The sequence below is a fragment of the Salvelinus fontinalis genome, chromosome 17 (assembly GCF_029448725.1).
Source record: "Salvelinus fontinalis isolate EN_2023a chromosome 17, ASM2944872v1, whole genome shotgun sequence".
Classification (NCBI taxonomy): domain Eukaryota; kingdom Metazoa; phylum Chordata; class Actinopteri; order Salmoniformes; family Salmonidae; genus Salvelinus; species Salvelinus fontinalis.
The window spans coordinates 43,620,290-43,645,605 of NC_074681.1; the positions used below are offsets into that span (position 1 = coordinate 43,620,290).

General features: G+C 41.1%; 1 protein-coding gene across 1 annotated transcript in view; it reads left to right on the plus strand.

Moving 5' to 3' along the window:
• fam49ba (family with sequence similarity 49 member Ba) overlaps positions 1–24,609 on the plus strand; it is a 39,579-nt gene extending 14,970 nt beyond the window's left edge. Inside the window, exons 2-11 of the mRNA XM_055867564.1 lie at positions 2,857–2,946; positions 4,846–4,967; positions 5,627–5,732; positions 10,679–10,815; positions 19,864–19,941; positions 21,916–22,032; positions 22,434–22,513; positions 22,735–22,861; positions 23,291–23,361; positions 24,119–24,609. Coding sequence (XP_055723539.1) covers positions 2,874–2,946; positions 4,846–4,967; positions 5,627–5,732; positions 10,679–10,815; positions 19,864–19,941; positions 21,916–22,032; positions 22,434–22,513; positions 22,735–22,861; positions 23,291–23,361; positions 24,119–24,188 — 981 coding nt within the window. The 5' untranslated portion in view covers positions 2,857–2,873 and the 3' untranslated portion in view covers positions 24,189–24,609. The remainder of the gene's footprint in view (positions 1–2,856; positions 2,947–4,845; positions 4,968–5,626; positions 5,733–10,678; positions 10,816–19,863; positions 19,942–21,915; positions 22,033–22,433; positions 22,514–22,734; positions 22,862–23,290; positions 23,362–24,118) is intronic.
• Positions 24,610–25,316: the final 707 nt, after the last annotated feature.

The following is a 25,316-nucleotide window of genomic DNA, read 5'->3' on the forward strand; positions in this document are numbered from 1 at the left end:
TGCAGCTGTAGAACTTTTTGAGTATCTGAGGACCCATGCCAAATCTCTTCAGTCTCCTGAGGGGGAGTAGATTTTGTTGTGCCCTCTTCACGGCGGTCTTGGTGTGCTTGGACCATGATAGTTTGTTGGTGATGTGGACAGCAAGGAACTTGAAGCTCTCAACCTGCTCCACTACAGTCCCGTTGATGAGAATGGTGGCGTGCTCTGTCCTCCTTTTCCTATAGTCCACGATAATCTCCTTTGTCTTGATCACTTTGAGGTATAGGTTGTTGTCCTGGCACCACATGGCCAGGTCTATGACCTCCTCCCTATAGGCTGTCCCGTCGTTGTCGGTGATCAAACCTAACATTGTTGTGTCATCAGCAAACTTAATGATGGTGTTGGAGACGTGCCTGGCCATGCAGTCATGAGTGAACAGGGAGTACAGGAGGGTACTTAGCACGCACCCCTGATGGGCCCCCATGTTGAGGAACAGCGTGGCAGATCTGTTGTTACCTAGCCTTACCACCTGGGTGCGGCCTATCAGGAAGTCCAGGATCCAGTTGCAGAGGGAGGTGTTTACTCCCAGGGTCCTAGCTTAGTGATGCATAGTGCCAACTGTAACATTTGGTGGAGGAGGAATAATGGTCTGGGTTTGTTTTTCATGGGTTGGGCTAGGCCCCTTAGTTCAAGTGAAGGAAAATCGTAACGCTACAACATACAGTGACATTCTAGACGATTCTGTGCTTCCAACTTTGTGGCAACAGTTTGGGGAAGGTCGTTTCCTGTTTCAGCATGACAATGCCCCTGTGCACAAAGTGAGGTCCATACAGAAATGGATTGTCGAGATCGGTGTGGAAGAACTTTACTGGTCTGCACAGAGCCCTGACCTCAACCCCATCTAACACTTTTGGGATGAATAGGAATGCCGACTACGAGCCAGGCCTAAAGGAATGCCGACTGCGAGCCAGGTCTAATCGCCCATCAGTGCTCAGCATATGTGGGAATTCCTTCAAGACTGTTGGAAAATCCTTCCAGGTGAAGCTGGTTGAGAGAATGCCAAGAGTGCAAAGCTGTCATCAAGGCAAAGGGTGGCTATTTGAAGAATGTCAAGATTAAGATATTTGGATTTGTTTATCACTTTTTTGGTAACCACATGATTCCATATGTGTTATTTCATAGTATTGATGTCTTCACTATTATTATACAATGTAGAAAAAAGTACAAATAAAGAAAAACCCTTGAATCAGTAGGTGTTCTAAAACGTTTGGCCGGTAGTGTAGATATGTACAGTTGAAGTCAGAAGTTTACATACACTTAGGTTGGAGTCATTAAAAGTCATTTTTCAACCACTCCACAAATTTCTTGTTAACAAACTATAGTTTTGGCAAGTCGGTTAGGACATCTACTTTGTGCATGACACAAGTAATTTTTCCAACAATTGTTTACAGACAGATAATTTCATATCTGTCTGTAAACAGATATGAATCACAATACCAGTGGGTCAGACATTTAAGTTGACTGTGCCTTTATACAGCTTGGAAAATTCCAGAAAATGATGTCATGGCTTTAGAAGCTTCTGATAGGCTAATTGACATAATTTGAGTCAATTGGAGGTGTACCTGTGGATGTATTTCAAGGCCTACCTTCAAATTCAGTGCCTCTTTGCTTGACATCATGGGAAAATCGAAAGAAATCAGCCAAGACCTCAGAAAAAAAATTGTAGACCTCCACAAGTCTGGTTCATCCTTAGGAGCAATTTCCAAACGCCTGAAGGTACCACGTTCATCTGTACAAACAATAGTACGCAAGTATAAACACCATGGGACCACAAAGCCGTCACACCGCTCAGTAAGGACACGCGTTCTGTTTCCTAGAAATTAACGTACTTTGGTGCGAGAAGTGCAAATCAATCCCAGAACAACAGCAAAGGACCTTGTGAAGATGCTGGAGGAAACGGGTACAAAAATATCTATATCCACAGTAAAACGAGTCCAATATTGAAACATTTGACCGAAGTTAAACATTTTAAAGGCAATGCTACCAAATACCAATTGAGTGTATGTAAACTTCTGACCCACTGGGAATGTGATGAAAGAAATAAAATCTGAAATAAATCACTCTACTTTTATTCAGACATCTTCATTTCTTAAAATAAAGTGGTGACCCTAACTGACCTAAAACAGGGAATTTTTACTAGGATTAAATGTCAGGAATTGTGAAAAACAGAGTTTAAATGTATTTGGCTAGGTGTATGTACACTTCTGACTTCAACTGTAGGTCTTTTTGTTTGTTACATCAATTAGACCATGCCCATTTCAAGCTTATCCTTCTTCAAAATAATAAGTTATATCAGAATATGTAGGCAAGTTAGCTGGCTAACTCATTGATCCTTCTTTGTAGTATAGCCCTGTGCGATGAATTAGTCCAGGTACGCCCTGTTATAGGTGGCAGTTGGCAGTGAGGGAAGAGTTAATGTGGTGTCGCACGAACGCTTGACACACACACACACACACACTACAAACATATGCACAGACACTCCTCTCCCCCTGTTCCTGTCAGTCCCCAAGTGGCAGCTGTTTTCTGTCACGCTCTCTGTGGCCACCAGATGTGTCCATCGTGACTGAGCAGGTGGCTGAGAGAGGGTTGGGCAGGCATGTACACACACACATTTTACACACTCAGACAAGCAGACTCTGTTGTATGTTAATCTTGAAATCGTCATGCAATATGCACGTTTTTCTGGACAGATGGTCTCACACAGACACACAATCACAACGACGTACATGCCCCTCAATCCCCACAGGAATGGTGAGGGTACTAAATAAGGATGAGCCTGTCATGCATGTCTAATGTTTCCCATCCCCCTGTGTTTAGGTTCTTGATTTGCCAGTATGGGGAACCTGATCAAGGTGTTGACCAGGGACATAGACAACAATGCAGGGAATTTCTTCCTGGACTTTGAGAGTAAGTGATTTACACGCATTCATGCACACACACCACATCTATAGCGTCACTGATTCCTCCAGAGACAAAAGTAGTGGTAGGTTGGTGTATTGGGGTGAAAGATATTTCAACCAACTTGTTACTTTCATTTTATTTCCTGAATTGACTACTCTAAACTACAAATTGTCCCCAAGCCTAAAATATCCTCCGCCCCGATGTTGTCTAGAAGTTGTCTAAAAGGATTGCTTTCCATGCATTCAGCTCGTCCCTGTACAAACTCAACCATGTTATTAGCAAAGTATCAAATCCATGGCCCTCTTTTGCCTCTTAATGGCATTCTGGTCCAACATGTTGGAGACTACTTATGACTTCCATCCGTTTCAATTCAGATCCTTGATTTGCATAGTTCACTTGAGGCAGCAGTTCATGGTAAGGCTAAGTTACCAGTCTGTCCTATTTATCCATGTTTCCTTAACAACTGGAGTTTTTTTTCCTCACAGAGTATCTGGTGAACCCATTGAATTGGGATGCTAAAAGCATAGGAGCGTCAGGCTTACCTATCATATTTAGATCACATATTTTTAAGGGCTTCGAAGGCACAGCAGGGTCTGGAAATGCTACCTGGCATGAAATCTGATTGGAACATCCAGATTGTGCCTTCGAAAACCTCTCCCAGGTTTCCCATCTTGGAATTTGCAGTTTAGGTCAGAATTTGGAATTAGCTGAGGGTTAGTTTATGGGATTTAGCACGGCGAGAGAGGGAGAAATGCAGAGAAGCGAGTCGGGATTAAAAAATATGGTAGAATGGATCAAATATGCTTTAGGAGGCCCGCGGAGGTAGGATACAGAGAAGGGAAAGAGCTACCTGAAATTCATAAATCTGGCAAACATGGGCTTGAGAAAAAATAAACATTATCCCTAATAAAAAAGCCATCATTAGATTTTTTTGGAAAAAGCTCTCTATAAATATACTGTTTTTCTTTCTTTGGAGATGAGGGAGTAGCCATGCCCGTTGGGGTGAGGGAACGAGCTTGGGTGGGAAATCATACACACTATTTCTAACGTACAGACAATTAAGTAATATGTTTATTTTGCAGCACTTAATAATATCTCCACTTAATAAAGCATGCACTGTATAATGGATTAGTAAATAGTTTATTCATTATTTAATAATCATTACTCCATTTTTAAGATGTTTAATATCCTTATAAACCATTTACTAATCATTAGTTAAGTCTTTGCATGGCCTCATCTAAAGTGTGGGCTATTTATACTTTACAAATACTTTATAAATGTTTTGAATGACCAGTGTAATTTCTCACAAAAAGATGGACATGCCATTGGTAGACATTCCGGGACTACCTTAAGGTCTCAAAATAAATCCTTAAGGAGCATCAGGTACTGATGGAATGTCTACAAATGGCATGTCCATCGTTTTGTGAGAAATTACACTGGGCACTCAATACATTTATAAGGTATTCATAAATAGCCCACAATTTAGATGAGGTCACGCAAAAATACTCAACTAATGATTCGTGAATGGTTTATAAGAACCTATATTAAACATCTTATAAATAGAATCATTATTAAACACTATAAAAAAGTTGTTTATAAATGTGTGAATAACTAGGTTACTACTTTACAAATTTACTTTACAAATTTGGGAGTAATGATTACTAAATGATGAATAAACTATTTACTAATCCATTATAAATGCTTTATTACATGACGTTATTTTTAAGCGCTACCCTGCACTGTTTTTGTCTGTTTTGCATGTAGAGATAATTAACAACTAAAAAGGAATCACACCAAAAAATGCCCACTGATGCACTGAATACTGGTACTCTGCGCCACTTTGCTTCAACATACTATAAAAGTTGTATCAATGTTTGCTCTGAATTGCTTTCTGACCTACTCTAGATGCCCAGCCTACAGAGGCAGAGAGGGCAATATGGGAGCAGGTGAACGAGGTACTGATGGAGGCTTTGGCTATCCTAGATGACCTGCAATCCTACAACGGAGCAGGAGAAGAGATACGACAGGTGGGTTAAGGTTTAAGTTAATAAACACCAGAGTTTGGTTAAATTTCCTAAATTTTAGCAAATGTTCTGGAAAAAATACTGGAATATTTTAGCATTCTAGTGCAGAGGTATTCAACCTGAGGTCCGTGGCCCTGAGGTACTGCAGTAGCTTTTACATAAAAAAATATATATATTTTATGAATGTACCTTCATTTTATGTACCTTAATAATTAATATTTTGTTATATATTTTATTAATGTACCTTCATTTGATGTACTTTCAGTATTAATATTTTTTAAGATGTGAACTTTATTTCTCTTTCTTGACATGGACATTTTGCTAACATATGATGGGGGTCCCTGGGTCGCCCCATTTTAATACAACTGAATTAAATGCAAAGGACATTTAGAAATATTATGCCAAGTTTGCCGAACTCTATGGCTGTCGTTACCAGTAGCCAATTTTAGCTTGATACAGGCTACTGTACAGGGTTGCCACGGGAAACAGGGGAGCCAGTTTGCTTTCAGCTAGTGATCACTTTTTTTTGTGCAAATGTTTTGAATTCTTCTTACAAATGTTTTTTGTTGTTGTCGATCAAAACGTCTCATTGTGTGTTAAGGGGGGTTATTGTGGAGTTTCATCTGACATTTTAATCCACTCACTCATTCACTCTCATTCAGGCGATACAGAACCCAAGTGAGGACCAGGTACAGGAGCGAGCCTGGGCTGCTGTGGTCCCACTGGTCGGGAAACTAAAGAAGTTCTATGAGTTCTCTCTGAGGTTGGGTATGTATGCCTTGACAACCCTGAATGCTGTGATCAGGGGCCATATCCACAAAGCGGTCATAAGTGCTGAGAATAGAGACATTTTACTCCTAAAAATAAAATCAATGCATGACGCCTCTTTAGTCATTATAGTCACACCTAGTCGACAGATATTTAGGACACCTCATGAGCTGTTCTAACCAGATACATGCAACAGTAGGCTATCCATTGCGACTTAATTTACATGATATGCCTAAATACTTATGACCACTAGGCTAATACATAATCATCTTTTTATTTGGAATATTTGATCAACCTACATGTTATTTCAAGTTATTCTTTTGGAGCACAACATCACGTTGTTCAAAGATATGCCTTAATTGGGCCTATAAGTTGGGCAATTGACAGCATCTAGGGCAGGGATGGGTAACTCCGTTCCCCCTTTTAAGACCCTCGGATCAACTTCCAAATTATTATTATTATTATTTTGGGGAGGGGACTCAGTTGGGGTCTCAACTTACCGTTGTGAGTTAGGATAGTATATAGAATACACAAGGTGCACATCAGCACTAATGTTACAGTGCCTTGCAAAGGTATTCATACATTTTATTGTGTTACAAAGTGGGATTCAAATGGGTTTAATTGTCATTTTTTGGTCAACCATGTACACAAAATACTCTGTAATATTCAAAGTAGAAGTATAATTATATATATATATTTTTAAGATGAATATAAATGATAACTAAAATATAGTCTTTGCATAAGTATTCATCCCCTTTGTTTAGGCAAGCCTAAATTACTTCAGGACAAAAATGTGGCATATCAAATCACATAATAATTTATATGGACTCACTCAGTGTGAAATAATAGGTGTTGACATGATTTTTGAATTACTAACCATTTATCTGTCCCCCATACATAGTATTGAATTTAAAGCACATAATCAACATCAAAGACCAGGGAGCTTTTCAAAAGCATCAAAGAAGGGCAGTGATTGGTAGATGTGTAACAATAACAAATCAGACATTGAATATCTCTTTAAGCATGGTCACGTTAATAATGATTATGTGGATGATGTATTAAACCACCCAGACCACGTCAAAGACACAGTCATCCTTCTGAACTGAGCTGCAGGACAGGAATGAAGCTGCTTAGGGATGTTACCATGAGGCCATTGGTGATTTTAAAACAGTTACAGAGTTCAATGGCTGTGATGGGAGAAAACTGAGGATGGATCAAAAACATTGTAGTTACTCCATTTGTGCTACACAATTCCCCACACACACACACACACACACACACACACACACACACACACACACACACACACACACACACACACACACACACACACACACACACACACACACACACACACACACACACACACACACACACACACACACAGCACAGAGAGGTCCATCAGCAGCAGATTTAAATTTAGAATGAAAAATTAATGTGCTTATGCAACAAATGTTAGTGCATCATATCATATTGAACCACATCGATTCATTCCTCTACTAAACCCGAATCGCACCGAATAATTTCAAACTAAAACGTATCATTCCTGTATTGTATCGGAGCCCATGTACAGTGCCTTCAGAAAGTATTCACACCCCTTGACTTTTTGCCCTGAATACAGTGTTATGTTTGGGGAAAATCTACTTTTTTTTCTAGCAATGATCAACAACCAATTTTACAAAGCTTGAAGAATTTTGAAAATAAAATGTGCAAATGTTGCACAATCCAGGTGTGGAAAGCTCTTAAAGGCTTACCCAGAAAGATTCACAGCTGTAATCGCTGCCAAACGTGCTTCTACAAAGTATTGACTCAGGGGTGTGAATAATTATGTTAATGAGATATTTCTGAATTTAATTTTCAATAAATTAGCAAAAATGTCTGAAAACATGTTTATGGGGTATTGTGTGTAGATGGGCGAGAAAAAAACGTGTTGAAAGTTGAGTCTTTATGCGTGACTGGAAGATGACATTGTTATAATAATAATATGATGTATTATGTTTATATAATATAATACAAAATATATAATTTCATTAAATAAATAATATGTATACAATACCAGTCAAAAGTTTGGGGACACCTACTCATTCAAGGGTTTTTCTATATATTTTTTTACTATTTTCTACATTGTAGAAGAATAGTGAAGATATCAAAACTATGAAATAACACATATGGAATCATGTAGTAACCAAAAAACTGTTAAACAAATCTAAATATATTTTATATTTGAGATTCTTCAAAGTAGCCACCCTTTGCCTTGATGACATCTTTGCACACTCTTGGCATTCTCCCAGCTTCATGAGGTAGTCACCTGGAATGCATTTCAATTATTAGGTGTGCCTTGTTAAAAGATAATTTGTAGAATTTCTTTCCTTCTTAATGTGTTTGAGCCAATCAGTTGTGTTATGACAAGTTAGGGGTGTTATACAGAAGGTAGCCCTATTTGGTAAAAGACCAAGTCAATATTATGACAAGAACAGCTCAAATAAGCTAAGATAAATTACTTTAAGACATGAAGGTCCGTCAATCCGGGAAATTTCAAGAACTTTGAAAGTTTCTTCAAATGCAGTCGCAAAAACCCTCAAGCGCTATGATGAAACTGGCTCTCATGAGGACTGCCACAGGAAAGGAAGACCCAGAGTTATCTCTGCTGCAGAGGATAAGTTCATTAGAGTTACCAGCCTCAGAAATGCTGCCCAAATAAATGCTTGACAGAGTTCAAGTAACAGACACATCTCAACATCAACTGTTCAGAGGAGACTGCGTGAATCATGCCTTCATGGTCGAATTGCTGCAAAGACACCACAACTAAACAAGACCAATAAGAAGAAGAGACTTGCTTGGGCCAAGAAACATGAGCAATGGACATTAGACCGGTCGAAATCTGTTCTTTGGTCTGATGAGTCCAAATGTTAGATTTTTGGTTGCAACCGCTGTGTCTTTGTGAAATGCAGAGTAGGTGAACGAATGATCTCTGCATGTGTGGTTTCCCACCGTGAAGCATGGAGGAGGAGGTGTGGGGGTGCTTTGCTGGTGACACTGGCTAGGATTTATTTGGAATTCAAGGCACACTTAATCAGCATGGCTACCACAGCATTCAGCAGCAATACGCTATCACATCTGGTTTGGGCTTAGTGAGACTATCATTTGTCTTTCAACAAATATAGAAAACCCCCCGAATAAGTCGGTGTGTCCAAACTTTTGACTGGTACTGTATGTTATGAAATACAGTAGAGACCTTTTCATTATATCAATATTATGTATATTTTATGTAATACAGTAGATACCTTTTCATAATTTCTTTGCTGCAACTGGGGCACTGTAAATAAAAATATTCAACTATATTATAGAATAATTCCCATCTAATTCCATATCTAAAACAGAAGCCCCTTAGATGTAAGGAGTCGAAACAAACAGCTCGTCTTTGAAGTGCTTTTCGTGATTTGTCTTGACCCAAAACAGTCGGTTCTTTCAAACAATCGATTGGTCGAAATTTTGAAACTTGTATTTTTCTATATGATCTGCATCTGATGGTCAGTCTGGAGGGAGGGCTGTCTCTTCGTCCATCTGATGGTCAGTCTAGAGGGAGGGCTGTCTCTTCGTCCATCCGATGGTCAGTCTTGAGGGAGGGCTGTCTCTTCGTCCATCTGATGGTCAGTCTGGAGGGAGGGCTGTCTCTCCGTCCATCTGATGGTCAGTCTGGAGGGAGGGCTGTCTCTCCGTCCATCTGATGGTCAGTCTGGAGGGAGGGCTGTCTCTCCGTCCATCTGATGGTCAGTCTGGAGGGAGGGCTGTCTCTCCGTCCATCTGATGGTCAGTCTGGAGGAAGGGCTGTCTCTCCGTCCATCTGATGGTCAGTCTAGAGGGAGGGCTGTCTCTCCGTCCATCTGATGGTCAGTCTAGAGGGAGGGCTGTCTCTCACCGTCCATCTGATGGTCAGTCTGGAGGGAGGGCTGTCTCTTCGTCCATCTGATGGTCAGTCTGGAGGGAGGGCTGTCTCTTCGTCCATCTGATGGTCAGTCTAGAGGGAGGGCTGTCTCTTCGTCCATCTGATGGTCAGTCTGGAGGAAGGGCTGTCTCTCCGTCCATCTGATGGTCAGTCTAGAGGGAGGGCTGTCTCTCCGTCCATCTGATGGTCAGTCTTGAGAGAGGATTTGATAGGGACAATGAAATATTGTCAGGATCTTCTGCAGCATTTTGAAAGGGATTGAGTCCATTCCACTGTAATTCTGAGAACAGAATAATGGTCATTGGTGGTCAATGGTAATTTTGTTGAATTGCAGTTCATTCCCATGAAGTTGAACTGTCTACTTATTGCCTACAATGTTTGAAAACTTTCACTGACAGCATCATTTTCACTATCCTGCCCTCTCTAGCTTTACTGCTCTGTTTCACTTCTCCTCCATCCTTCCATTCTCCTTTACTGTAGCTCCATCTCTCCTTTTCATATTTATAATTTCCTGTTACACTCCTCCATGTCCTCGTTTTACTTTCGCCTATCCCTCTATCCACTTCTGCGTCTCACTCTCCCTCCATCTCTAATCCACCTCTCCAAGTTCTCATTTCACTTGTATCTTCCCCTCGTTTTACCCCTCCTTGGCTACGCCCCTCCATCTATTCCTCCACCTCCTCTGTCAATCTATCCTGAACACATTCATCCCATCTGACCTGCATATGCTCATTCTAATCCCTCCATGTAATTTCTCTATCTCCCACTTTCCCCTCTCTTTCACCTGGTCTCCCGCCCTCTCTACCCTCTATTTTCCTCTCTCCCCCTCTATATTTATCCATTATACCCCCTGTTTTCTTCCCTTACTCTCTCTCTCTCCCTCCTTTTCACCATTCACCCCCCCCCCCATTATCTCGTTCTCCATTCATTCCCTTTCTCCCTTCTTTCTCTCTCTTCCCCTCTCTTCCCCTCTTCCATCCCACCCATCTCTTTGATACAGAGGGGTCATTGCATGGTCTCCTGAAGGCTCTGACGAGCGCTCGCTGCAGTCCCACCCAGCATCTGGAGCAGGAGCAGGCATTGGCTAGACAGTTTGCAGAGATTCTGCATTTCACCCTGCGCTTCGATGAGCTCAAGGTACTTCTACCCCCTCCAATGAGCGAGATATGCATAGTGCTTCTTCCTTCTTTGTTTTTATGAAATAATCTCCTTATCATTTATCTTAAATGTAGACTTAAAATGAAAATGTCAAGTAAATAATAACATGCTTTTACTTACACTTCAAAAAGCTTTAAATTATGAGAGTAAATGAAGGGGAAGGTTTGCATCAGAATGCTCACCACATATCAATTATCACACTGGAGATGTGAGAAGTGATTGTGGCAATTTGTAGCCTTTTACCTTCCCCAGGATATCATCCCTGTAACAACATCCAATGCTGCCACAACTCTTATTCGATAACAAATGTATGGATGTCTGACTTTTTTTTTTTTTTTTTTTTACATTATATCATGGCTTCTGTGTCTATTGCTAGCTAGAATGAGGAAGAAAAGGGCAACGTTCCGTAAAAACTAGTAGTTGTTCAATCTTTCCGGTGTAACAGGTTGTATAATGGGACAATTCGAAGTACAACGCAATTTCTCATCCCTGGATTGAGGTATATATTCCGAGCCATATCTCGCGCCGGCTCTGCAGTGTCTTAATCTAACCATGATTGAATTCCGATCCCAGTGCAGCTCAGCGTCAACAAGTGTAACGGTAGGTTCGGAATCTGCTGGCTACTTTAAAGGGGCAATAAGCAGTTGCTACAGCCATTTTTTTTTACTTAGAAATTAATATTACCCACTGATCCTTGAAGAATATAACTTATTTTACTCCAATGTTTCTAAACAAAGGAAATGTAAACAAACATCATATAGCCTCAAAACATGGTTAAAACTCTAATTGTGATATCATGGATGTTCAGTCCTTGCATCCATAGCTGCGCTAATGAATTTGAGAGTGGTTACATTTTTCTAGCCCCGTCCCTCAGCTTTTTACCGAAACAGGGGTGGGGAGGCCGCTTTGTTATTGTTTCTACTGCTGATTGCTGCTTTAAAGCATCATATTAAAGCTTTGATAAAGCAGCAATAGATCAGCAACAGCAATCATAAACCAACTCAAAATTGATGCAATGGGGCTTTTTTCCAATCAAATCAAAGGCAATAGTCTAAAGTTCAATGGTCAAAGACAGAAAGATATTTAGTCCAACCAAAAATGTCTTTCAATCCAAGATTCGCTAAAATAATTAAATTCAGTTCTTGAGAGTTATTTCCCCAAAAAGGCAAATACGCAAAAAAAATGACTTTATTATCCAATGGGACATTATTATCTAATGGGAAGAGCAGGACATACATTCAACAGTGCAACATGCAATCTGATAGGCTCCTTGGTGTTCAATGGAAGTGCTTATGTGTCCAGTAATTCCCTTTTTCCAGGCAAATAGCCCAGTGGAACAGGTTTTAACAGAACAATTACTGAACTATTTTAAAGTTTTCAAACATTTCCCCATTCTTCTTGTTCTATGATATCATGAATGTCCGCAAACAGTCATTTAAGTAACTATCCGCCACCTACTGTGCTGGAATGTACGATCAATCATGATCTGCTCAATTCCGTACTACCGTGGTAATTGTAAGGGGTGCGTACTGGCGGCAGAGAAGTCAGACGCAGGAGAGCAAAAACGTTGTTTCCAGCGGCTCAGCTTAATAATAAGAACCCACTGGATACAGAACAATAATAAATGGGTACATAACCCGACACACACCAGAACACAACGTGCACAAGCACTTACAATAAACAATACCGGACAAGGTCAACAGAGGGTTAAATACACAACATGTAATATATGGGATTGAAACCAGGTGTGTGGGAAGACAAGACAAAACAAATGGAAAATAAAAGGTGGATCAGCGATGGCTAGAAGACCAGTGACGTCGACCGCCGAACGTCGCCCGAACAAGGAGAGGGACAGACTTCGGAGGAAGTCGTGACAGTAATAAAATTCAAACCAAATAAATCGCCTGCTAACTTCTACCACACCCTCCCCCTCCCCCAAAAAACCCTCCCCAACCATCCTACCCCATGAAACGTTATCTCTATCATGCTGAAACACACCCATAGGATTGTTTGGTATGTCAACAACCATTTCAACAGTAACATCTGTTACCCCCAATATATATTTTGCTGTCTACACAATAACTTTCAACCTGGCAATTCTGCTTTCCACAACCCGAGTCGTATTGATAACCTTACCAATAAAAGATATGAAGTCAACTTTATTCATTGTCAAAGTGTCCTTTGACAGCGCACATTCATGAGCACCAGATTTCTGAACAGGCCTCCAAACCATGCCAGGACCAGTAGCTCCACCAGTCTGACTACAGGAGCAGCCATAGTAGCTCCATCAGTCTGACAGTAGATCCACTTACTACAGGAGCAGCCATAGTAGCTCCATCAGTCTGACAGTAGATCCACTTACTACAGGAGCAGCAATAGTAGCTCCATGAGTCTGCCTAGTAGTTACACCAATCTGTCTTACAGCCTCTGCGTATGATACATCATGATTGTTTCTATATCTCTGGGCCATTCTATACTCTCTCTGTACCTGGCATCCACCAAATGCTGCACTACGTCCCCCCCCCCCCCCCCCACAATTACAACACTTAACCTTCACATTGCTTCCACAGTCACCGTAGTAATCATGTTCCCCTCCACACATCTTTTCTTTCCTTTCCACTGAGCAGCTACATGGCCTATTCTTTGGCATTTAAAACACCGCAATTGGGATGGGACAAATTCTCTGAAATTGAAACTAAGGAATCCTATCTGTACTTTTCCAGTCAATTCCTTCTAAGACCTCAGCATCACTGATAAGCTTTCACTTCTTTGTCCCTCTTTCCTACTGATCAACCTTTTGGCCTCTATCATTCTGCCTCCTTTCACATTTTCTTTCATATCTAATGGACATAGATATTGGGACCCCAGTGATGACTCCTCTCAATCTAGCATAAGCACCAAGGACCTGGCTTTTAATCTTCTTCCCATTAAGCTTTTCCATTTTCAGAATCTTCTTTTGCTGAGCCTGGCTACCACAAAATATTAACAATCTACCATTTCCAATGAACCGAGTTATTTTAATTCACCTACCTCTTTCTCTATGGCAGTGGTTCCCAAACTTTTTATAGCCCTGTATCCCTTCAAACATTCAACCTCCAGCTGCGTTCCCCCTCTAGCACCAGGGTCAGCGCACTCTCAAATGTTGTTTTTTGCCATTATTGTAAGCCTGCCACACACACTATACGATACATTTATTCAACATAAGATTGAGTGTGAGTTTTTGTCACAACCCGGCTTGTGTGAAGTGACAAAGAGCTCTTATAGGACCAGGGCACAAATAATAATATAATAATAATCAATAAATTTGCGTTTTATTTAGCCATCTTACGTACACTGCTCAAAAAAATAAAGGGAACACTGTGGACGTCGGGCCCTCATACCACCCTCATGGAGTCTGTTTCTGACCGTTTGAGCAGACACATGCACATTTGTGGCCTGCTGGAGGTCATTTTGCAGGGCTCTGGTAGTGCTCCTTCTTGCACAAAGGCGGAGGTAGCGGTCCTGCTGCTGGGTTGTTGCCCTCCTACGGCCTCCTCCACGTCTCCTGATGTACTGGCCTGTCTCCTGGTAGCGCCTCCATGCTCTGGACACTACGCTGACAGACACAGCAAACCTTCTTGCCACAGCTCGCATTGATGTGCCATCCTGGATGAGCTGCACTACCTGAGCCACTTGTGTGGGTTGTAGACTCCGTCTCATGCTACCACTAGAGTGAGAGCACCGCCAGCATTCAAAAGTGACCAAAACATCAGCCAGGAAGCATAGGAACTGAGAAGTGGTCTGTGGTCACCACCTGCAGAATCACTCCTTTATTGGGGGTGTCTTGCTAATTGCCTATAATTTCCACCTTTTGTCTATTCCATTTGCACAACAGCATGTGAAATTTATTGTCAATCAGTGTTGCTTCCTAAGTGGACAGTTTGATTTCACAGAAGTGTGATTGACTTGGAGTTACATTGTGTTGTTTAAGTGTTCCCTTTATTTTTTTGAGCAGTGTATAAAACCTTATTTGTTCATAACAAATGGTGATTAACTCAAAACACAGGTTAATGAGAAGGGTGTGCTTGAAAGGATGCACATAACTCTGCAATGTTGGGTTGTATTGGAGAGAGTCTCAGTCTTAAATCCTTTTCCACACACAGTCTGTGCCTGTATTTAGTTTTCATGCTAGTTAGGGCCGAGAATCCACTCTCACATAGGTACGTGGTTGCAAAGGGCATCAGTGTCTTAACAGCGTGATTTGCTAAGGAAAGAAACTCTGAGCGCAGCCCTGTCCAGAAATCTGTCAGTGGCTTCTGATTAAATAAAATTTTCACAGAACTGCTTGTTGCAATTACGATGAGGCTGTCTTGTTCAGATATCGGTAATTGGACTGGAGGCAGGGCATGAAAGGGATAACGAATCCAGTTGTTTGTGACGTCTGTTTTGAGAAAGTACCTGTGTAATTGCTTACTTAGGTGCTTCGCTATATCACATTTGACATTGTCCGTAAGCTTGAGTTCATTTGCACACCAAAAAATCATGCAATGATGGAAACACCTCTGTGTTGTCCTTGTTAATGCAGACAGAGAAGAGCTCCAACTTCTTAATCATTGCCTCAATTTTGTCCCACACTTTGAATATAGTTGCTGAGAGTCCCTGTAATCCTAGATTCAGATCATTCAGGCAAGAAAAAACATCACCCAGATGAAAATGATGGTCAGTAAAGAAAACTTTAAGCTCATCTTTCAATTTAAAAAAACGTGTCAATACTTTTCCCCTTGATAACCAGCGCACTTCTGTATGATGTAAAAGCGTTACATGGTCGCTGCCCATATCATTGCATAATGCAGAAAATACACAAGAGTTCAGGGGCCTTGCTTTAACAAAGTGAACCATTTTCACTTGTAGGGTCCAAAACTTCTTTCAAGCTGTCAGGCATTCCCTTAGCAGCAAGAGCCTCGGTGGATGCTGCAGTGTACCCAAGTGGCGTCGGGAGCAACTGCTTGCACACGCGTTACCACTCCACTATGTCTCCCTGTCATGGCTTTTGTGCCATCAGTACAGATACCAACACATCTTGACCACCAAAGTCCATTTGATGTCACAAAGCTGTCCAGTACTTAAAAAATATCCTCTCATGTTGTTCTGGTTTCCAGTGGTTTGCAGAAGAGGATGTCTTCCTTAATTGACCCCCCATAAACGTAACGGACATATACCAGGAGCTGTGCCAGGCCCGCCACGTCTGTTGACTCATCCAGCTGTAACGCACAGAACTCACTGGCTTGTATGCGAAGCAGTAATTGTTTTTAAACATCTCCTGTCATGTCACTGATGCATCGTGAAACAGTGATGTTTGATGAAGCGATTGTCTGTATAGTTTTTTGGGCCTTTTCCTCCAGTATTGTCCCAGCCATATCCGTGGCAGCAGGAAGAATTAAGTCCTCCACAATAGTATGGAGCTTGCCTATCCTAGCCACTCGGTAGCTCACAATATAAGACGCTTTCTTTTATACATGTCTTACTACTCGAAAGTAGTCATTATTCTTGCAAAAAAAAATCCCGTAGCTTATTTTTCAAATTGTCATGTTTCGCTTCTAAATGTCTGTGCAATAGTGATGGTTTCCCGTGAGAGAGTAACGGTTAATGTGATTGGAGGTTAATTATTTGACTAGGCTACCGGTATTTGACCTTGTGTTGTTATTTCGCTGAACACTAGATGGTTTAATTTCTATTTTGACAGTGAAACGAGGCTACTCAGGCAAGAAAAAAAACTCACCAAAATGTATAGCCCCGTTGGAAAATCTAAATGGACTGTTAGAAAATGTGAAGATTTTATTTTTATTAAAAAAAAATATATATGAATCACATTTTTATTTGGCGTACCCCCGACAGCATTGGGAGAGCTTTGTACGCGTCTCTGTGTGTGGAGTAAAGGTGGTCTAGAGTTTTTTCCCTTAACATGCTGATAGAAATTTGGTAAAACTGATTTTAGTTTCCCTGCATTAAAGTCCCCGGCCACTAGGAGAGCTGCCTCTGGATGAGCGTTTTCCTGTTTGCTTGTGGCGGAATACAGCTCATTGAGTGCAGTCTTAGTGCCAATATCGGTCTGTAGTGGTATGTAGACAGCTATGAAAAATACAGATGAAAACACTCTAGGTAGATAGTGTGGTCTACAGCTTATCATGAGATACTCTACCTCAGGCGAGCAAAACCTAGAGACTTCCTTAGATATCGTGCACCAGCTGTTGTTTACAAATATACATAGTCCATCCCCCCTTACCAGACGCCGCTGTTCTATCCTGCCGATACACCGTATAACCAGCCAGCTGTATGTTGATAATGTCGTCGTTCAGCCACGACTCTGTGAAGTCTAAGATATTACAGTTTTTAATATCCCGTTGATTGTTTAATCTTCCTCGCATGTCGTCGATTTTATTTTCCAATGATTGCATGTTAGCATGTAGAATGGTGGGGGTTTATTCGATCCCCTACGAATTCTCAGAAGGCAGCCCGACCCCCGTCCTCTTTTTCTCCTTCTTCTCTTCACGCAAATGATTGGGATTTGGGTCTGTTCCCGGGAAAGCAGTATGTCCTTCACGTCGGGCTCGTCTGACTCGTTAAAGGAAAAAAAAGCTTCTGCCAGTTCGTGGTGAGTAATCTGATGTCCAGAACTTATTTTCGGTCATAAGAGATGGTAGCAGCAACTTTATGTACAGAATAAGTTAAAAAAGAAGTTACAAACAGCGCATAAAAACCAACCCCCAAAAAATTTGGTTAGGAGCACGTAAAACGTCAGCCATCTTCTTCGGCGCCATTCATACTTCAGGTACTCTCATTAGTTAGAACGCAGCGCTCTTTAAATGTCGGACACACTGCAACAACCAATGGCTAAAAGCAGCGAGTGGCTGTCCTATCGCTTGTTGTCTTGTGTGTTAAAGCGACCACCTGCTGGATGCTGGCAAACTGTGTCTGTTTTTGCCAAGAAATGTGGCAAAGTATTTCACTTTTTGTCCTGAATACAAAGTGTTATGTTTGGGGCTAATCCAATACAACACATTACTGAGCACCACTCTCCTTATTTTCAAACATAGTGGTGGCTGCATCATGTTATGGGTATGCTTGTAATCATTAAGGACTAGATCATTTTTCAGAATAAAAAACAAACGGAATGGAGATAAGCACATGCAAAATCCTAGAACACAACATGGTTCATTCTGCTTTCTACCTTACAATGGTTGAAAGCAGTGTCTGGTGAACACTGCTTAACCTAAAATACAAGGCTAAATCTACACTGGAGTTGCTTATCAAGAAGACAGTGAATGTTCGTGACGGGCCGAGTTACAGTTTTGACTTAAATCTGCTTGACAATCTATGGCAAGAAGTCAAAATGGTTGTCTAGCAATGATCAACATCCAATTTGATAGAGCTTTAAGAATAAATATAAAAAGAATAATGTGCAATCCATGTGTGAAAAGCTATTAGCGACTTACCCAGAAAGATTCACAGCTGTTATCGCTGCCAAAGGTCATTCTAACATGTATTGACTCAGGGGGTTGAATACTTATCTAATCAAGATATAGTAGTGTTTTATTTTTCATGAATTTGTCTTCCACTTTGACATTAGAGTATTTTGTGTAGATCGTTGACAAAAAAATGACAATTGAATCCATTTTATTCCCATTTTGTAACAACAAAATGTGGAAAAAGTCAAGGGATGTGAATACTTTCTGAAGGTACTGTAGATTGATTCACCTCTACCAACCTCCCCATGTACCAGGCTTCTGACTGTCAACAGCACTGCTATGGATATGAGAACCATCTTTCTGCCCTTCAGCTCAAGTTGCACTCTTTCTCTCTGTCTTTGACCTTTAGGATTATTAATGAAAATAAAGGGGAATAGAGAGAGAGGGGAGAGAGTAGTTCTCCCTTGATTTTATACCCTCCACCTCTTTTAAATGTTTATCTCTGATCCCTTTTAAATGCTCATACCCGAGCTGACAAGGTAAAAATCTGTCATTCTGCCTCTGAGCAAGGCAGTTGACCCACTGTTCCCCGGGCGCCGAAGACGTGGATGTCGATAAAGGCAGCCCACCACACCTCTCTGATTCACAGGGTTTGGGTTAAATGCGGAAGACACATTTCATAAGTAGGAAGCCGAAAGAGAAGAGATAGTTGTCAAGTTTGTTTTTAACCTCACGATAGAGGTAAGCGCAGAACGATGAGAATGGGGGCGTGCTCGGTCCTCCTTTTCCTGTAGTCCACAATCATCTCCTTAGTCTTGGTTATGTTAAGTGATAGGTTGATATTCAGGTACCAACCGGCCAGGTCTCTGACCTCCTCCCTATAGGCTGTCTCGTTTTTGTCTGTCATCAGGCCTACCACTGTTGCGTTGTCTGCAAACTTAATGATGGTGTTGGAGTCGTACCTGGCCACGCAATTGTGGGTGAACAGGGAGTACAGGAGGGGACTGAGCACTCACCCCTGAGGGGCTCTAGTGTTGAGGATCAGCGTGACAGATGTGTTGCTACCTACCCTCACCACCTGGGGGCGGCCCGTTAGGAAGTCCAGGATCCAGTTGCAGAGGGAGGTGTTTAGTCCCAGGAGTCTTAGCTTAGTGATGAGTTTGAGGGTACTATGGTGTTGAACTCTGAGCTGTAGTCAATGAATAGCATTTTCGCATGAGTGTTCCTTTTGTCCAGGTGGGAAAACGTAGTGTGGAGTGCAATAGAGATTGCATCATCTGTGAATCTGTTTGGGCGGTATGCAAATTGGAGTGGGTCTAGAGTTTCTGGGATAATGGTGTTGATGTGAGCCATTACCAGCCTTTCAAAGCACTTCATGGCTATGGACGTGAGTGCTACGGGTCTGTAGTTATTTAGGCAGGTTGCCTTAGTGTTCTTGGGCACAGGGACTATAGGCTAGGAGATAGGCTAAGTACTAATCACTGGATTTCAAATTGGCACAATCCCTCCTCAACTCCCCACTGTGGGACATTGAAGATAATCATGAGTGATTTCGTGTTGACATTTGCACCCTCTATTACAGATGACGAACCCTGCCATCCAGAATGATTTCAGCTACTACAGGAGAACCCTCAACCGCATGCGCATCAACAATGTTGCCGTGAGTGTACATTTACATTTAAGTCATTTAGCGGATGCTCTTACCCAGAGCGCCTTACATTTGTGAGTGCATACATTTTCATATCAACGTTTGACTGGTACTGTATATACACACACAGTTAAACATACCCACGGTAAATGGATTCTAACAGTAGTACATTAGTCACCTCATCCTCCCATTGATCAAAGGGAAAGCCCCATGGGCGTTGACGAGACAGGGGGACCAATTAAGAGCCCCTGCGGCTGGGGAATAATTACTTGAGGGCCTATGTAATGAGGCAGAGGAGCGCATGTAAAATGCCATGTAGAATGCATGCAGAACGGCACAGCAAATAGTGTGCTGACTGTGTAATGTCTTATTAAAGTTTTGATAGAATGAATTGCCCAAACTTCACAAGTTACAGTTGAAACAGGAAGTTTACATACCCCTTAGCCAAATACATTTAAACTCAGTTTTTCACAATTACTGACATTTAATCCTAGTAAAAAATCACTGTCTTGGGTCAGTTAGGATCACCACTTTATTTGAAGAATGTGAAATGTCAGAATAATAGTAGAGAGAATTATTTATTTCAGCTTTTATTTCTTTCATCACATTCCCAGTGGGTCAGAAGTTTACATACACCCAATTAGTGGTTGGTAGCATTGCCTTTAAATTGTTTAACTTCGCTCTAATGTTTCGGGTAGCCTTCCACAAGCTTCCCACAATAAGTTGGGTGAATTTTGGCCCATTTCTCCTGACAGAGCTGGTTTGAGTCAGGTTTGCAGGCCTCCTTGCTCGCACATGCTTTTTCAGTTCTGCCCACAAATTTTCTATAGGATTGAGGTCAGGGCTTTGTGATGGCCACTCCAATACCTTGACTTTTTTGTCCTTAAGCCATTTTGCCACAACTTTAGAAGTATGCTTGGGGTCATTGTCCATTTGGAAGACCCATTTGCAACCAAGCTTTAACTTCCTGACTGATGTCTTGAGATGTTGCTTCAATATATCCACGTACTTTTCCTGCCTCATGATGCCATCTATTTTGTGAAGTGCACCAGTCCCTCCTGCAGCAAAGCAGCCCCACAACATGATGCTGCCACCCCCGTGCTTCACGGTTGGGATGGTGTTCTTCGGCTTGCATGCACCACCCCTTTTTCCCCCAAACATAAAAAATATTTTTAATGACTCCAACCTAAGTCTATGTAAACTTCCAACTTCAACTGTATTTTGCATACGAATTTGAAATGATATACTAAATTAAATATTTGTAAAAAAATATATAATTCAAAAGTGCAATATTTAAGGATATAGCCATAGGTTTTGATGCTGGTGTTTTTCCGTCCGGCCTTCTTGTGAAGTATGGTGTTATGTTAACACGTTTTAAAGTACTTTTTAAAGAATGATAAAACATTTCTAACATCCTAACAGCATTAATCCTATTGTATACTTCTTTCAATTCTATTTTTGTCACCAAGGCCAGGATTCAATTAGATCAGATTTAACCCATGTTAGCCGACAAACACATAGCTTTTCATTGCTGTTGTTTAGGCGGTGTCTGAGGTGTAACTACATTAGAGCTGTCAAATACACAAGCGGCCTCTTACGTTACTTATCGCGGACATTGCCATTGGATTCACTGAGTCGCATTAGTAGAAATCCCATGCAGCCACATTACAAGTTTGAACACAGGAATGCATGATGTACTCAATTAGGCTGATAGAAATCCGTATTAGATTCTTTAATGATTTTACATTTGAGTGTCATTATTTCTAGATAGCCTGACTTTCTTGTTTAGAACTTGTAACTCTTGTGGGTTATAAGGACGGTGTGGTTTTGTGACAATGACCATAAGAGCAGCCATGCTGTCACCGATTTGACAGCTCTAACTCAGTTACATCTCAGACACCGCCGGAAACAAAAGCTACGTGTTTGTCTGCTAACACGGGTTACCGCCGATCTGATTAAATCCTGGCCCAACTCTTTTGCTTTCAGGCAGAGGAGGAGAACGAAGTCAACAATGAGCTGGCCAATCGGATGTCTCTGTTCTACGCCAATGCCACGCCCATGCTGAAAACGCTAAGCGACGCTACAACAAAGTTTGTTTCAGACGTAAGTGAAAAAGCGTTACGTTGATTAAGAATAATAGCTCATATTTCATAGTGTGAAAGTCCTGGATAGGCAGTTCACTGGACAACTTGCTGATACTTTAGTTGAATTGTAATTTGCCAAATGTCATGGAACAGGGCAGCATCTGTCTCTGATACAGATTAAGAGGGAGTTACAGTATCCGTTTCTTCGACAGTGATCATGGAAAACAGACATGGCAAAATATGTTATCTAAGTAGTTTATTCTCATCTTCTGGCTTATCGTACAGCAGTTTTTCTTTAAACAGTAGCGCACAGTCAAATAAAATTGCACCGTTTAGTGCTGTTTTGCTTTAGGAAAACATCAATGAAAGTGGTAACAAAAGCTGTGTCAATAAGATGGTGTTTTCTGTTGATTTGACCAGAACACAGATCTACCCATTGAAAACACAACGGACTGCTTGTGCACGATGGCCAGCGTATGCAAAGTCATGCTGGAAACGCCGTGAGACAGACCTCTTTTCTAATCCAATTTATTTCCCCCTCTGTGACATTCAGAAAGTCAGATCACAAATGATTCTGTACTGTACTTTCTACCATGAAGTCTGTCTGCTTTGTTGCGTCTGCTTTGACGTTTCATTTCTTTGAACAGTAAACATTATCTAAAAATGCTTTTTTTTTTTTTTATCTTTGCGCACACGTGTTTGTGTGTGTGTGCGTCCACAGGGAATACCGTAGCCGTTTTGCCAGCGAGGATACTGTGTCCTTCTGTTTGCGTGTGATGGTGGGAGTGATCATTCTTTATGACTATGTTCACCCTGCTGGAGCCTTCGTCAAGTCCTCCAAGATCGAGGTGCGTTAGCGGAGTTCTTATGACATTTCATGTGGCCGTATGTATCAAGCGTCTCAGGGTAGGACTGCTGATCTAGGATCAGGTCTCCCCTGTCTATGTAATCTGATTCATTGTGATCTCAAAGGCCAAACTGATCCTTAAATCAGCACTCCTACTCTGAGGTGCGTAATACATACAGCCCCAGACGTTGTCATGCCTGAAAAGCGACGTAATTTATCACTGTTGTATCACCAGGGAGGCGAAACGTTGTTCTAGTCCAACAACACAAATTAAATAATCCACTAACAACCAGCCCATGGTTAGTTGAATCAGGTGTGTTACTGCTGGGCTAAAACAAAAATGTGCACCTCCTAGGGATCCCACAGGAATACATACAGGGACACTGACATATGGAACCATAAATGTGTAACTGACTTTGTTTTGGTATAGATGAAAGGGTGCATCAAAGTCTTAAAGGATCAGCCTCAAAGCAGTGTGGAAGGCCTGCTAAACGCTCTCAGGTAAGTGGCATCTCTTTCCTATACATGCTGTGGTTATCTGCCAACTTGAATGTATAATAGCGTGTTTGTACTTCCGTGCTAACTACATGTTCAATTCCTTTTCAATGACAGGGGTCACAACTTCAGCCCTAAAGGGCCACACTAACACACCTGACTCATGTAATCAACCAATTTATGGCTCTTCACAGTTGACCATTTGAAGTTGATTAATCAGATGTGTAAGAGTTTGGCATTGCAGCCACCCATGACTGAAGTTGTCCACCCATTTTATATTACATTGTTTGTGTTTTGTATTTGTATTTATTAAGGATCCCCGTTAGTTCCTGGTAAGGCAGCAGCTATAACACATTAAGTGTCTGCCCTCAGGCCACTACTATACTAGCATGTTGTTGATTTGTCCTCGAACACTGTTTCGCCAGAAGTGATGCTATTTTACACCGACTAAGCTACTCTGTTCTGTCCCCTGCCCGCCGTATGTTGTATGTTATCTATTTTTATGTCCCGTAAGGAGTTTATTTATGAGGCACATTTCTGTGAAGCAGACAATAAAATGCTTTCTTATCTTATGTTATCTTACCCTAGAGTCCAGACCTTTCCATCAGGACATCAAATTACTCCGCAATTCTTCAGAGCAAATATGTGGATGTTAAGACGATTTAAACCATTTAGCTGCAATCTAATGTTGATATTGTTTTTAGGTAATACTAGTGTTGTTTTGGATAGATGCTCAGACTGTACTCTCTTTCTTCACATTCAGGTACACAACAAAACATCTGAATGATGAGACTACCTCCAAGCAAATCAAAAATATGTTGCAAGTTAACTGAGAGAGTGTTTAAAGAGCGTCCAGCGCTCTGTAGTTTCTGGAATAAGGATGATCTGTTTCCAGTGAGCGTTAAGGCACCATGTTTGGTACTGTTGTAAAGAAATCATTAATGAAACAAGGCCATATCAAGTAGCAGCTACTGACTTAGTGTCTCATCAGCTGGATGTTTGGACATTTTTGGATCAGTCAGAAAAGTCATTTCACTGGAACATTTTGACTGAAACGATAATCATTTGTAATCATTTCACAGTATGAGGTACTTTCTTGAAGATACTGCTCAAGGGACTTCATTTTATATGATGGCAGCATAAATCTTGTATTAGACTTTTTTTTACAGTTAGTATTTGTATAATATAATGTCAAGTTATTTTTGAATGACAATTCATGTGAAAGGGAAAATAAAGCTTTGGTGATTTTTCTAAGGCTTTTCTCTGATCATTTATTTCTTGGTAGATTTACGGGTTCAAAGAATGTGTCACCATTACTGACTCTTATCTCACTATTTAAGAAGTACAAACTATTTCCCTTATGAATACCCCACCCTAGGACCTCCTCCTCCCTTCTAAATTCCCCCTCCTGCCTAGGATCATGAGAAACATGAACAGTTTGGGAAACACTTTCTCGGAAACGCAGTCCTAGGCCATTTAGTTGTTTTTATGAAGCGATGTAGGATTAATGGATAATTTGGTAACACTTTATTTTACAGCCTGGCATTGACACAACTAGGGCTTTGGCGGTCACAAAATGTAGTCAGCCGGTGATTGTCACGCAAATAACTGTCAGTCTCACGGTAATTGACCATTAATTAACAAACACATTTAGCATCTCCTGGCTTCCACACATAGCCTAACAAGTCACTAATGCAGACCTTTAGAACATCCACATTTTACGAAGTCTAATCAATCCATGTTATATTGCCTACACCTTCACAATAAATCCATTATTTATTTAAAAGAAACATGATAAGAAAATGTAGTCTATTTCTGAAGAACAGAATAGCATACTTTTGAGTTGTCCTTCTGTTAGCTCCTGATCTGGCTATGCCAAATGGCTGTGGGCTACACTAGTTCATTTAGCAGACAAGATCTGCTTGGAGTTCAGAGCTGGGCCTCAGAGCTGTAAAACAGTT